The sequence below is a fragment of the Ammospiza caudacuta genome, chromosome 4 (genome assembly GCF_027887145.1).
Source record: "Ammospiza caudacuta isolate bAmmCau1 chromosome 4, bAmmCau1.pri, whole genome shotgun sequence".
Classification (NCBI taxonomy): Eukaryota; Metazoa; Chordata; class Aves; order Passeriformes; family Passerellidae; genus Ammospiza; species Ammospiza caudacuta.
This window is the reverse complement of record NC_080596.1, coordinates 13,186,060-13,200,196: the sequence shown is the minus strand read 5'-3', so window position 1 is coordinate 13,200,196 and position 14,137 is coordinate 13,186,060. Positions and strand designations below refer to the sequence as shown.

Here is a 14,137-nt window from a genome sequence, read left to right as displayed (position 1 = left end):
ACAATCCTATCAACCACCTGAGCAGTCAATGTTCAGAACACAGGGAATAAACTCCATTCTATCAGTGTCCCAGAACACCAGCACCTACATCAGACCCAAAAAGTGATGTAATTTAATCTTCAATTGTTTGACAGCTTATTGCTAAGCACCTGATCAAACCTTCTCAGAGTTAAAAGAAACACAGCTTGTAAGCAAAGATAGCTTTTATGACTATGTTATCTCCAAGCAAGCTGACCTCTTTCTCTGAAAACTTAAAAAACATTTCTAAAACAAGGTCTCTCTATCTAACCCCTACAGCAATGCATTGAGAAGACCAGTCCCATTTCCATATATTTCCACGAGGAACAATTTTCTGCTGTCAGCCATTCCAAATTCCAGAACATTTTGATTATAATCACAGGCTGATGTAACTTCTGTACATTTCCTTGTGGTACCTCTCTCCTTTCAATGGGTGCTAAAGAAAATTACAAAGTCCCAATTTCTGAGAGTACAAGGTTACATTCATTAGACAGAAGGATGAGAAAAGGCTCTTAAGGGCCAGGAAAAGTGCTCAGGGGCTCTTGACGCTAATTTTAAAAGCTGGAGATGAGATTTCTGATGTTTAAAAAAAGCCTCACTTACTGTCATTGAAGATGGCTTCTGCTCTCACTGGCTCCACATCTGAAACAAAGAAACAGACAATGAGGGTAAGGCCAGCCCCGCACAGACAAGGTTACCCATCCTCATGGTAATCCCTCTGACAGTTGTTTGAGCACAGGGCACACAGGAGGCATGGCTGTGGGAGCTGCTGGAGAAACCAGGGTAGCTCATATGTGTTCATGTTCATGTGCTGGCTGCTGGCCTCCTCTGCAGTGTTGTCTGAGGACCAGGCATTCATCCAGCCCATCCTGCTGGCCCTCAGTGTTTCTGGTGGGGAGTATGGACAAAACAAATCTTGTATTACTCAAGATCTACAATTTTGTTGGGGAGAAATTGTTATGGTGGAAATTTTTGAAGTTCCTCTTTTTTGCAAAAAAAAAAAAAAAATCAACAGTTCACATATTACATCCAAGAGAGGGCCAGAGAAGATCTGGTACTCTATGCCCTCTTCAAGATCAGAAGGCACTCACTTCACTGTAGCAATGGAAGCTTACAGTAGCAGTGGCTCACTCTCCTTTCTCCTATCTTATTGGTACACTAATAATACTAAAGTAGATAGTTCATAGCAATTTATTGCATGGCCCAGCAGGTGCTAGCAATACGTTCCCTCCTTTAACACCCATATTGTATGTTCACTGAAAATATGGCATGCCCATGCTGACAACAGCAAGCATTGGCTCAGGGTTTAAATATATCCCTTTTCTTCCAGAATGCTGTTTTTCACTAGAGCTACCACTGTAGTTTCCAGCATTCAAAACCATTTTTAAAATATTACTAATTTTTAAAAAATCATAATTTCAATGTAGTTTTTTATTCATATAGTGATTCTATACTGGTGTCAACAACTTCATATGTTGTGTCTGGATAGGCTTTCTCAGCAAATCCCTATCCTTATCCAATTCCTTCCTTTCTCTTTACTGCTACACAGAATAATATGCTAGTTTTGAGCCAAACCCACACCAAGTCAGGAGGAGTCCCTTTTGAATGCAAAGGGCTCTGGCTCACACTTGTCACCTATTGGGTTTGTATCTCATGTGTTTTGCATGCAGGCTTGACACTCCCTCAGGTATGCTGGGTGAATTGTCTGTTTGCAATCCACCAGTACCAGACGTGTGCTCACTCATTTCTTAATGTGACAGTGAGCAGATTGTGATAGAAAAAAGGAAACAAGCAGAACTCCAGCGCATGTACAGCTTGTCTGTAGGGAATGTTACAGACCAAAGGCAGTGCTAGGGCTGACGTGTGTGTGTGCAACCACTGCTGTATTTTATAAGGATGGGAGATAAGTTAAATTTGGACATTTATATAGCAGCACAGTGTATTCACTGTAGAAGGAACTGAAGTCTTATTCACTATGAACAGGAACTGTTCACATGATGAAGATAATTACATTTCACTGCTGGGCAGGACACAACTTCCAAGGTCCTCTTTCAAATAAAAATGCACATTTGTATTTTCTCAATTCATATGAAAAAAGGAAGAAAACATTAAAAATACACTACTTTTGCATTTCAGTAACGCTAGTTGTATTCTGTGAATTTCCCTGGATTATATGGTTGTCTCCTAGAACCCTTACATCAAAATGGAATAACACCACAGAGCAAAAGCTAGGTCAGCAGAGGGATTCAGCTGTGGTGTAAACATTACTGTTTGCTAAATTGTACTAAGGCTTTGACCACTTCCCCTGTACATTTATATTGGCTAGAAGTGCTTGGAAAAATATGGCCCTTCTTGTTTCTTTCAACTATGATGAGCCAGTGTCTTCCTAGAAATTCATACAATCTTCAGAACTAGTTAATCATTTGAGTCACACCACTACTTTATAAACTGATAAGAAACCAACAAATGTAATTCACAATGAAAGAGGACCTTTTGCCTTTAAGTGCAATACTGACAACAATGTTTTTTAGCTTTTCTCTGGGTGGAGAGACATTTACCTCATAATTCATAATTATAAAGCCTGCAGCCAATTATTATCACTTACATTATGTTGCAAAGCTCATTGAGAAGACAAAAGGAGCAACCAGCTTGTTCAAGTGCAGTGCCGGAAGCAATTCAATTGGCATGTTCCCACTGCATCGAGTTTTGCTGTGAGTCACAGGTGCTCTGCAAGGCACCTGCATCTATCTCTGTTTGCCTTTTTACCAGGCACCTAGAAAAAAATACAAACCTCACATGGGCAAAATTTTACCCATTGCTTCCAGTTGGATCAACTTCTGTGTGATTGGAGAGACAAGCCTTCCACGCACACACTGCCAGTTTGTACAGCTCTGAATGTCAGCATGTCTTATAATATATCACTACTATGCAACTGCTATACTCTCCTACCCATCCACTGCTGAAGGAAAAAGGCCAGTGATACCCTGTTTTAATTACTGTTAGAAAATTCGGTGCTGTATTCATTAGGGTAGGGTCCCAAACACAGAGCACATGCATGTGTTTGGAAAACTGAAGTAACTGACCCTATTTTCAGATAAGCTGAGCTCACAGTAGATCAAAAGCAGGGAGCACTCTGGGTTACATGACGCCACTGAAAATAAAGTTCCTTACTGGTTTACCTTGCTAGGGGCTTGCCTTCATTTGTTACCAGCTTCCCATTTTGGCCTGTTGAAGAGCACAGATGTTCATATTGTGCCAGCCTATATGTTGCAAGCCCTGCCTTGGAGCAGTCACTTGTAAGGCACGAGAGAAAATTTCGCTGCCCTGCTCATTTACTAGTTGCCCTGGTTGTTTGCACTACCAAGAAAAAGCATCAATTAGTAACAATTAAAGTGTTATATCTTGTCCCAACCACACATGGCTGCAAAAGTAGTTCTTTGTGCCACATTTAGGAAAACAGTGTTCAAGCTTCTACTGTAAACAAGTTTGACTTGAACCTGCATTGAATACCTGTAAAATGGAGCTTGATAATGAATTCAAGCTTGCTTAACTTTAATGATAAAATGTATGTTTAAATTAAAATGGCAGCAATCTATTGAAATGCAGCTTAGGGATTCCATCTCTTAGAAGAGGGCTCTGTTCTTCAACTGGATAAGCAATTTTGTTAATATAGTTATTTTTTATATTTATTAAACAAAATAACTCTAAAACACACCTAAATTCTTCATTTCTGATTAACTTATTTAAGGCTAATAAATAATCAGTAAAGAACTCTTTTACTCCTCAACATATGTGTCTGAGCAAGCTTGGAAGGAAATGCTTATAGCTAACTGCAGAGTGAATGGGACATCTTATCTGTGAGGGGTTCAGAGGTTCCTATGAAAAAATGTGCTCACTTTGCTACATCTCTAAATACTGTCAGTGTCACTGCATCAGAGGAATCAGTCGTGTGCCCACTCCTCATTTCATTTTATCCACAGAGGTCAGTGTTTATGTTAAAAGGAAAAGATCAGACAGAACTCTATGATGTAAGAGTATCAGACATTAAATTGACATAGTGCAAGCAAAGCAACCAAATGAATTATTAGGGGATATTATGCATTTTCAACATAGAAAGGGCCAGAGATGGCTGCAAAATTAAAGATGATACATGCTTTAAAAACCTGATGCAGTTTTACCCAATTACATAATTTTTCACAGGTGCTGATTCATAAAAGAAAATTGATTGCTTTATAGGTTTCTACACTTGCAGATTTTCTAGATGTGAAAACATAACTTCTAGTCTCAAAAGCAAACTGCATGTTCCATCCTCTACTATATCAAGTTCCTGCATCTTGCTGGTCTAAGATGTTTTTTCACACAGAGAAGGTAAGGTAGAGATTATCTTAAAAGGGATATAAATGGAGGAAATGAAAGAGTATGTGCTTCAATACTTATAACACATTCTTGGAAATGCATTTGAAGCACAAGTTTGGGAAATGCACCAGGGAGCAGAGACAGCATCTTTCTCACTGTCCTTCATCACATTATAATAACAACTTTCTTGAAAGGAGTGAGAATTAAAAAATTCTCAGCTACATCAGGAACAGAGGCCTCACCCAGAGTTATGCAGGGTAACAGTTGTTCATGCAGACAAAAAGAGGATCACTGGCAAGTTTTAGTAGGTCACCAAACTGGGCAGCTGAGAGCAATGTCACAGAGTGCACGTCCTGCAGTGCAGACAGAAGTGGGGATCATAGCTCTACTCGAATGCTCTTTAATTACAGTGAAGACCACAAAGGTCTGAAGTACTGGGGGAGATGGGAATGACAGCGCTGAACAGCAGATTCAGTGTGTTCCAAAAAATGTACCTTAAAGGAACTGCAGGAGTTTCCTGAAAGATGGCAAAACATGAGCTTTGGGTTTAGCAGGAAAGGCATGCTGTTGTGTGGTTACATAGTTCATACATCCTAAAATGTCTCAACTAACCTTGCAATATTCTCACTGCTCACAACAGGAATTACCTCTCCAGATTTATGCACCCTTGTAGAAGTAGCAAAACATGGCTTAGATACAGGTGATGCAATCCTCATTCCTTCAACAGAGTAGAGTAACCTGATAGAGCCACAACAACTGCTTTGTGCCTCTAATTGTCCCTGTCACGCAGCTGTTCCCTCCCTGCTGGTGTTCACTGCCCCTGTCCTCACATCTGTCACTCCCTCCACTGTCCCCCATCAGCATCTTGATCCTGTCCATGAGGCAGACATGGGTCCATACCTCACAGCTCCATCTGGTTGTCCTGCAGCCTGAGGAGGGATCTGCTATGTACTAGTTCTGTAGCAGGCATCAAAATAGATATGATTTTTAGCATTACTTTTCTTCCAGACCTACACTCATGCTTGAGCTGCAATCAATGTCTTACTACAGTAAAGGCAGCCCAAATTGCTCTCAACCTCTGCAGACAAGGCAGGGTAAAACCAAGATTTGAGTGAGAAAATCAATTAAATTAATGTATCTGGGTCATGAGAAGAGAGGTCAAGATGACTTTTTGCTTAATGCCTTTATCACAAGCACGTCCTTGCAAAATATTAATTTTAAAATACATTTCAGTCCCTCCCATTTCAATCATTCTCTCTAGACTCTTACTGAAATGTACCACCTTGTGCCAAACTAGTGACCTCAAAGTGGAGGAATATCAGATCTCTACTGTTTCCCAATGTACAGATGCATGTTCAGTTCCACTCCCCAGAGATGCTGTTGTGGCTGATAAAGGGCAACTATCCAGACTGCTCCATACATTATTTGACACGGAACATTCCTCATCAACCCTGTCAGACACTCATCTGCATAACTCCCACAGAAGACTCGATAAAGAATTAAGAATCTGTCTGCCAGGTTCTGTACTTTGTAGTTGTTAGGAGCTTTAGCAAGCCCCAGATTCCAGATGAACAGAAACAATAACAGTTGGTTTGTTGATCAAAACCAATTCATGACTCATTATTCATGGTCAAAACCTTTGGCTGTGCAACAGATGGGAATCCTTCCTACTCACTTTGAACAGTGCCAGTGATCTTGCAATCAGCTTCTTTCTGACATCAGAAGTACATTCCCAAAAATACATTTTGGGATACCTCCAACCTACCTGACAAAGGGAAATAGTCTGGCAAGCTGCTCTACACTTTACTTAATACGGATCCAGACTGTCAGGTGACTCTACTTCTAACTAAGAAACCCTCAGGAAAATAAATCAGCCTTGTAGAACTCTTTGTTGCCAGAACTATATAGAAGCCAAACTGCAACATCTTCTTTCAGTGCCAGTGGAAAAGCAAGTCCTAACATGGGTGTTTCCAAGCCATCTGACATTTTGATATCTCACTTTGATTGCCCTTGCACTGCTCTTCAGGGAAGGTTTGCTTAGTTCTTCACTGAAAATTTGGCTTCTAGTGGGGTTTGTACACCAGTGCAAAGAATTCTATCAGTTCTTATTTTCTATCAAAATCAGAGAGAATGTGTGGATGTAACCCATCCTTGACCAGGGGACTCTGATGTCTAGCTAAATAAGAAAGCAGGAACTTTCGTAATAATACATTTGAAGGTACTCTGACAAAAATGTATTTTTGCAGTCCTATGTAAAGAACATCTACAGTTTAGTGACAGAAAAACCAGAGACAGTATTATGCTGTTTTCCTTGAAGTTCTGCACATTTTCTATTTTCTCACGTATGTATGATCAAGCTTCTCTCTATTTTAGAAAAAAAAAAAGAAAAAAACTAAGAATATATTGTCAGCGTAGACTTTATCCCCTCTTTATTCCCAATCCTCAGGAATGCAGAGGTAAAGCAAGTTCTACCCCTGGTCTGGCATCTTAATGTTGTAGTGCTGCCCTGAACTGCAGCTTGAATGTCCCAAGTGTGGCACCCAGTTTGGAAGAGTTTGTTGGAACTGATTCTCAAGGCAAATACTTGTGAGTGAAGTGCAGGTTGAGACATGGTGTTGAACAACAAGGTGATTATTTCAGGGGAGGAAGACTTAAGGAGGTTCCCTTTATCAGACTCCCCCTAGTATGTGATATAAATAAGTGCCTGACATGGATTTGTTCAACTAGTGAGCTATGCTTAGCTAAAATTAGCTATGTCATGGCCCCTAAATTAGAATATTTTGATAAGGTGGTGACAAAGAACAGGTTAATGATTTTTTACAAGCCATTATGAAAATGTAATTCTGAAAATGCCTTAGGATAAATAAGGATTCCAGCTGGCAAAAAGGTACAGTGAAGCAATATTTAGAAAGCTGCCTGCAGAGCATGGAAAATATCTAGGGCTTCTTAGGTTTTATGGTTTAAATACTAATAGTGGACAAGTATTTCCACTTGTGGGGAGAGAAAAGTAGAAAAGGCAAAACCTAGATTCTTCTCTGGACCTCTAGGATCTGTTGAAAATTGTCACTTCTCCCTGGTGTGAGGAATGAGTTTTATAAATTGAGACCAGCACCTCCTCTAAAAGCATAGGAGCTCTCCATTCTATACTCTTCTCCTGAGTCCACCTGAAATGGCAACACTGTTCAGGATCTGGCCTAAGCTTCATACCACTGCTGAAATCCTATTAGCAAAAAAGATCAAAAAAATTTTTTGGACAGCCTTTTATTGTTGTCTCTTAGAAATGCCAAGGTATTGTTTATGTTCCTTTGTGTCACTCATAGCCCTTGCACAATGCTAGTCCTGTAATGAGTAGCTGACCTGTGCAGTCAGTGTTTTATGGTTAGGCTGGGAGAGCCAAGAAAAGCAGCACAAAGTTTGTCACACAACTTGGATAAAGTAATACAGATGCCATCTCTTAGTGGGACTATTTAATGAAAACATTGCAATTCAATTGCATTAGCCAATTTTTTAATTAGCTATTAGTGCATTACTGTAACATTCCTGGTGCAGTTCAAGGTCAACTAAAACAATTTTGATTCGTTTCCCACATTTTCCAGACTGAATAAAAGCAGCTTGACTTGATTAGGTCACAGTCCTTTTTTAACAATAATTTGTGTACTCTTTCCAATTTTATCCTTTATGTAAAGCATCAAATTAAAGTGAAGATTCAAAATTCACCAACTCACCACCCAACTGTGTAAACAAAAACAAATCTCTTAGAATCTCTCTGATACCCACACAGTATTTTTATCTGGGAGAATTTACATGTACACTTTGTTGAACAGGAACTACTGGCATATAAACAACACTGCAGGGAAATGGTGATTACTTACCCAGAGGGATGTCACCTGTCATCCTGAGCCATTCCAAAGGGGAAGGCTGGTTGGCCCATCAAGAAACAATGAGAGTGTGACAGCTCATATTTGAGTTTCATTGCATTACCACAATGCAAATATGTGCCCAGTTCAAGAACCAAGAGGAGGAACAAGAAGTTGCTCCTGCTCATTTCTGTGTGGGAGGAAGTCTGGATCCATCCAGTATGGAATCTGGCTGAGGTTTCCTGTTCCCTAAATACAGCTGTCTAACCTCTGCAGATTTCTGCTGGTTCAAGTAGCCTAATGTGGAACAGCAAGCAGCAAGCACTCACCCTATTACTGTACTCTCACGCCTGCACTTAGGAGCAAGCAGTTCTGCAAAAACAAATGGAGCAAGTATCTGTCCCTAGCTGTCAGCCAGGAACTCATCCTTGAAACGTTTGACACACAGAAAAATTGCTGACTATATATAACTGAAGCCAAGACAGAGACAAAATTCTAAGCCTGCACAAAAATTCTGTAGCGGAACCAAAGTGTAGAAGGTAGTGCAGTTAATGGTCATATCCTGCAGATTTATGTCTGCTTTGTGAAAAGGGAAAATCCCTACCTGAGAAGTCATGTAGATAAGAACATTATGCCTTTCTTTCCCTTTCCCCTGGGGAAGTTGCAAGGCTTTTGATCCTCACACCAAATATTATTTTTTCAGTGCATTGGTTCTTTCCCCTTGTCATCCATATATACTTCCTGCACTTTCAGGCTCCATGACAGTGACATAAAGTTGATGCAGCAGTTTGGTGGAAGGCTGAGGCTGTACTAAGAAACCACAAAGTAACTGCTCCCAGTTATCCGTGTTTAAGATTTTTTTTAAGATTTAGAGAGGTTTTCCACTGATTTTGGTCTAACTTAAGGAGCATGAAAGACCACCATTCAGACACAGTAACATCAAAAGCTATCAACAAAACGGAAAAAACCAAGTCCCATCAATCAGAAAATGGAAAGAATTACTTTTAAAAGAAATGTGACATACTTACTTGAGATGGAGGAAGATCGGACGTTTATCCTCAGAGGCCCTGTGTATCTTTTCAGGCCCCTCCGTAAGATCTTCCCAACTCTTTCCCGCAGTGCTTCTCTAGAGTCCGTAGCGGAGAACCAGAATGTGAGCAAAGCCTCTGCCATCACACCATCAGTATCTGGGCTACAAACCAATGAAAGAGTCTCGTTACCTCCAGCCCACTTCTGCATTTCTTAGCTTTTATCTTAGCTCCTCTAGCAATGGCAATGTAACATAAAAGATTAGATACATTTTCAAGCATTTTTGAGAAGGAATTTCCAAAAGAAATCCAAGAATGCTGAATGGTCAAATGCATCATAGGCTAGAAGACAGCATGATGCTTTCTGTGAACAAATGGCCAGACCAATTTTATAATAGAGTCCAAAAAGCAGTCGCTGACTACATGCCTGAGACGGAAGAGAGGAAGGAATGAATTTGATTGCAATGAAAAGCTGGATAAACAGCACTTGGAAACATGAGGTAGATGATTAACAGTATCTACACAGACCTTTCAATGGCCCTGCACACACACAGAATAAAAATTTACAATCATCATTAGAAAGGTACTTGAACCTTTTTGGGAGATGAGAAGAGACCACACAACCTAATTCCACCGCAGCAGTCTCTTGGAGAATGTTCCTAATAGCCTCATGTTGTGCAACAATAAATGAAACTTGGCAGCATGCCCACAGCATATTTATTAAAGTCAAAGAGCTGGATCACAAAAGGGCCTTTAACGCCTCATTGAAAAGTGCAAGCAGCACATACATTGAGACACACAATTCCACAATTTTAATGTAAGATCAGAGGAAAGAAAAGGGAGAAAAGTCTTGTCATAGATTGAATTCACCTGGTAGTTGTATTTCATTTTCCTTAAAGCATCAGATACTGCAAGAGATGGAATGATAGACTACAAACATCAAACTGACTAATCTGGCATAGTAAGTCTTGCTCTGTACTTGCAGATGTCTTATCCCTGGTCATCACAAAGGGAAGGTAAGAGCTTGCACCAGGAACCTTCTCTCCTGTGCCTCCTCCCACCTGAACCAAAAAGCAATGAGACACAAGCCACAACAGATGAAATCACAGTTACTTCATACAGGGGGAGAACTTAAAGCAGGTTTCTCTTTCTTTGTATAGGAAAGGAAAAGAGAAGATCTCCTAGTTATATATCACTGTCTTGGAAATTTGTAATTACATAAAGGAAAACTAGAAGATGGACAGCTTATCCAGAACTCATGCAAGCAGGCTTTAATCTTTGAAGGGAACATGTGCAAAATTGAAACAGACATTCCTGATATTGCCAGTGAAGGGAAAGAAAAGGCTTTAAGCACACCAAGACATGCCAAGTAGTTTGTAGGTGAGCAGAAAGACACACTCCTTGCCTCAAGGATCTCATCATTGAGACTGAGAAGTTGTATGTGAACTTTTCAACAGACTGTTTTTTCAATTTGTTCCAACTTCAGCGTGATTGCCACTTCATTTATTTTCCAGATATTATCTGATCCAACTGTGGGTGTTGCTCTGCATTTCTGAGGTGTTCCCTCACCTCTCCCCCCACTCCTCTTCCTGTGCTATGCCACACATTGGAATTACCATATCAACTCTTGCAAGCAAACCACACCTCTCGAAACCCTCAGGTAAGTACTGCCCACCCTGATTCACTTATTATATAGCAGAGATCCAGAGCCAAGGACACCTTTTCAAGATTAGTATTGTCTTTCTCAGTGAGCAGTGACATTATTATTAATGCATTGCTTATACTGAGCCAAAAGATGCACACAGTCCTTTCCAAGTAAATTCACAACCATGACCCTGCTCAAAAGAACTTGCAGTCTGAGCCCTTGAAGAGGCATAAAGAGTGTATATCTGAAAAAGCAAACAAGCTTTGGCGCATGCAAATCTTGCATCCAACACAGCAAACATCACAAATACCTCAGTCTGTCCTTGGGAAAAAGAAGTAGTGAAAAATACCACTTATCCCTACATATTGGCCTCTCAGATCCCTAAATCACTCTGCCTATGCTTGCAACACTCTAGACAGTATCAAAAATATCCTTAAAGCTTGTATGTAACTGGGGATTAAGCTAAGGCAGAAGAAGAGGCAGGATGTCACAAACCATGTAAGAACAAAGAGGAGTACATTCAGCACTTTAGATCTTAGTCTTGTAGCTTTAGTCTATGATTATGAAGACATTCAAGGTTTCTTTGCAAAGTGTTGGGCACTGTCACTCAGGAGCAAGATCTTAGTACTACAATAGACAGTTATGTAAAAAGATAATTTTCAGCACTTAACAGTGGTTAAAAAAATCAAATTAAACATTATGTATTATTGGCAGTTGAACAGAGAGTAAAAGAGGAAAAAAGTTCCACATTGCTCAGTGATAATCTCAACTATGGGTCTGACCTATTCATCTCAAAAAAGCAGGAACAGCAGACCTGAGAGATGTGTGGAATGGGATGATAAGAAACAGTTTGAAATGCAAAGAATTTGAGTAGACTGGGATTTCCAACTGAAAAATGAAAAATTAAAAAAGAGTGGATCTTATTGAATACAAGAGAGAAAATATGATGGGAGTGTCCAGAATCAGTAAATGTACGGAGAGGAGGGGTAGTGATCAACTTTTTATCATCTCTTCCAGCACAAGAGCTAGGGGTCATTGAATGATCCAAAGAAGGTGGTTCCTTTTAAGTTTCTCCTTCCTAAAGGACTGAGGTGCACGGATTTCAAGAGCCCAGGAGACAACAGACAAGTCCTTGGGAAATAACGCCACCGAGGGCTGCTAAACAAACCACAGCCACTTCAAGAACTTCCAAGTGGTAAATACCTGGAGGCAGGGAGCATACCAAGAAGCAGTTATCACAGCTCTGTTGTGCTGCTACTGTTTCCTGGGCACCTACTTATGCCCATTCTCAGAGCCACAATGATAAGTGGGACTTTCTGAGCCAGCACAGATTGGTTTTACTTGACAAGCCCAGTGCAATAGAAATGCTAGAAATGACATCTGCATTACAGTGTAAGAAATAGTTTTGAAAATCCTTTTTGGTTTTAGATAGCTTTAGTTATCTCTGCTTTAATGACTAAAGCTTGTTCAGAATCTGAACACAAACTTGTTGGAATTTGGACTGACTGAAGGATATCTTCTGCATTAAGATCCAAAGGAGAGCAAGGTTCAGAACTAGATTATGCTCAGTTAGGGATTATGCTCTGGTTTTACACACAATACACTGTACTGAATCAGATCTAGCTGGGCTTGGTGTACATTTAATTTTATCTCAGCTGCGTGCATTTATTATTATCTCACATACCTCACTCTGATTAAGCGTGAACGGATGTATTTTTTCCTTAAAATGGAATTGTAAAATGTCTTGTCGATCTGTTGAAAAAAGAAAAATATAAGATAACAACAAAAAAGGAGGGAAGTGGACATATAGCTGGAAGAAGCATTCAGAAAACAGCATTCAGTAACAAACTCACAGCTTACAGAGCCAAGAAACGTAGAGCAGCCCAGCCTCTAGATAATATTTGTCCCAGATCTTTTATAATCATTTCCCCTTTGACCTAAGGTGTCTCATAAAAAAGCAAGCTCATTTTTCTAAATGTCCTATGGCTACATCAGTGTGCCACTGCAGTGCTGTCTCATCCACTCCCAGACATAATGAGAAATACACGAACATCCTTGGAACACACTGCTGCACTCTTCCAAAGCACAGTGTCCTGAAGACTGCCCACAGAACGGATACAGCATGCTGTGCTCTGCAGTGCACTCAGCCTCTCTTGTAGGGGTCCTTTCTGACACAGCCTTTACCCTTGTTCTTACAGAAATCTATAGCAAAGCCACCAAAAATTCTAAATTATTATTGGATTATCATGTTCCCCTATAACCCTTGTGATTTTCCACATGCTTGGACAATCGTCAAGCAATTCTCATCGGAAACTGGAAATCCAGGACTCCTAAGGAATTGATCCCCAAATAACATCTTTACCAGTTCCTGCTCAACTACATCCTGTCAGGATGTCATCTCAAGATTGCAGGATCAGTCTGAGACAGCTCAGTGTGATATAACATGGCATGAAATTCTGCCAGGAATGGCTCAGGATCACCGAAGGATTGAGAAATAGCAGAGTCACTGGTGAGTTATGCAGCAACTCCTCCTACCAGCAAGACCCAGTAAATTGAACATATCCTGTAAACATCAAATGCATGACAGGAAAAACTGCACAGAAATGCTTTACAACATCATGTAAGGTGTCTCTTATTTTTTGTTTTTAGCCCTTAAAGGCAGTCTATTTTAGCCAAGTCTCAAGATGTTCTGTTTTCCAAAGGAAAGAAAAAAATAATGGTTCTCAAACTATTCATATGTGGAAATATGTCAGATACAGAAACAAGCATGTAAGCATGAAATCTGGGGGTGATTCCTCACAAGGAACACAAATCCCCTATTTTCCAGCCTCGGCTGTCACAATATGAAGCTTCATGGCATTGCACAGGGATATTGAAGCAGAATAATTATAAGGTGAAAACTGCACAATTATTATTTTAAGGTGATTTTAAGCATACATTAATAAGGAAAAAAAGAAACATTTTTAATGGTCATGCATTTAGCTGATGTTGTACCTTGCTCTTACTGGCAGTTATCTGCAATTAGTTTGACATTTAAACAGACAAAATTCTATTGAAAAAGACATCTCAACTGCAACAAGCTGCTGTAGATAGGCAGAATACTTTTTATTCTCTCACTTTGCAGATTGACAGCTGCTACCACTGCATTTGATGATGCATCCAGTTAAAAAGAGTTTTATTTCCTATAACTCCACATCCTGTTCCACCACAACCTCCCCTGGTTATTGGAAGCA

The 14,137-nt window shown here is 40.0% G+C and overlaps 1 protein-coding gene across 1 annotated transcript in view; it reads right to left on the bottom strand.

The window, feature by feature from the left end:
- The window catches only part of LOC131557049 (transmembrane protease serine 11E-like), a 39,573-nt gene that overhangs the window by 5,007 nt on the left and 20,429 nt on the right, over positions 1-14,137 (bottom strand). The window contains exons 4-6 of the mRNA XM_058804056.1: positions 12,589-12,656; positions 9,260-9,423; positions 622-660 (exon numbers count right to left, since the gene is read on the bottom strand). Coding sequence (XP_058660039.1) covers positions 622-660; positions 9,260-9,423; positions 12,589-12,656 — 271 coding nt within the window. The remainder of the gene's footprint in view (positions 1-621; positions 661-9,259; positions 9,424-12,588; positions 12,657-14,137) is intronic.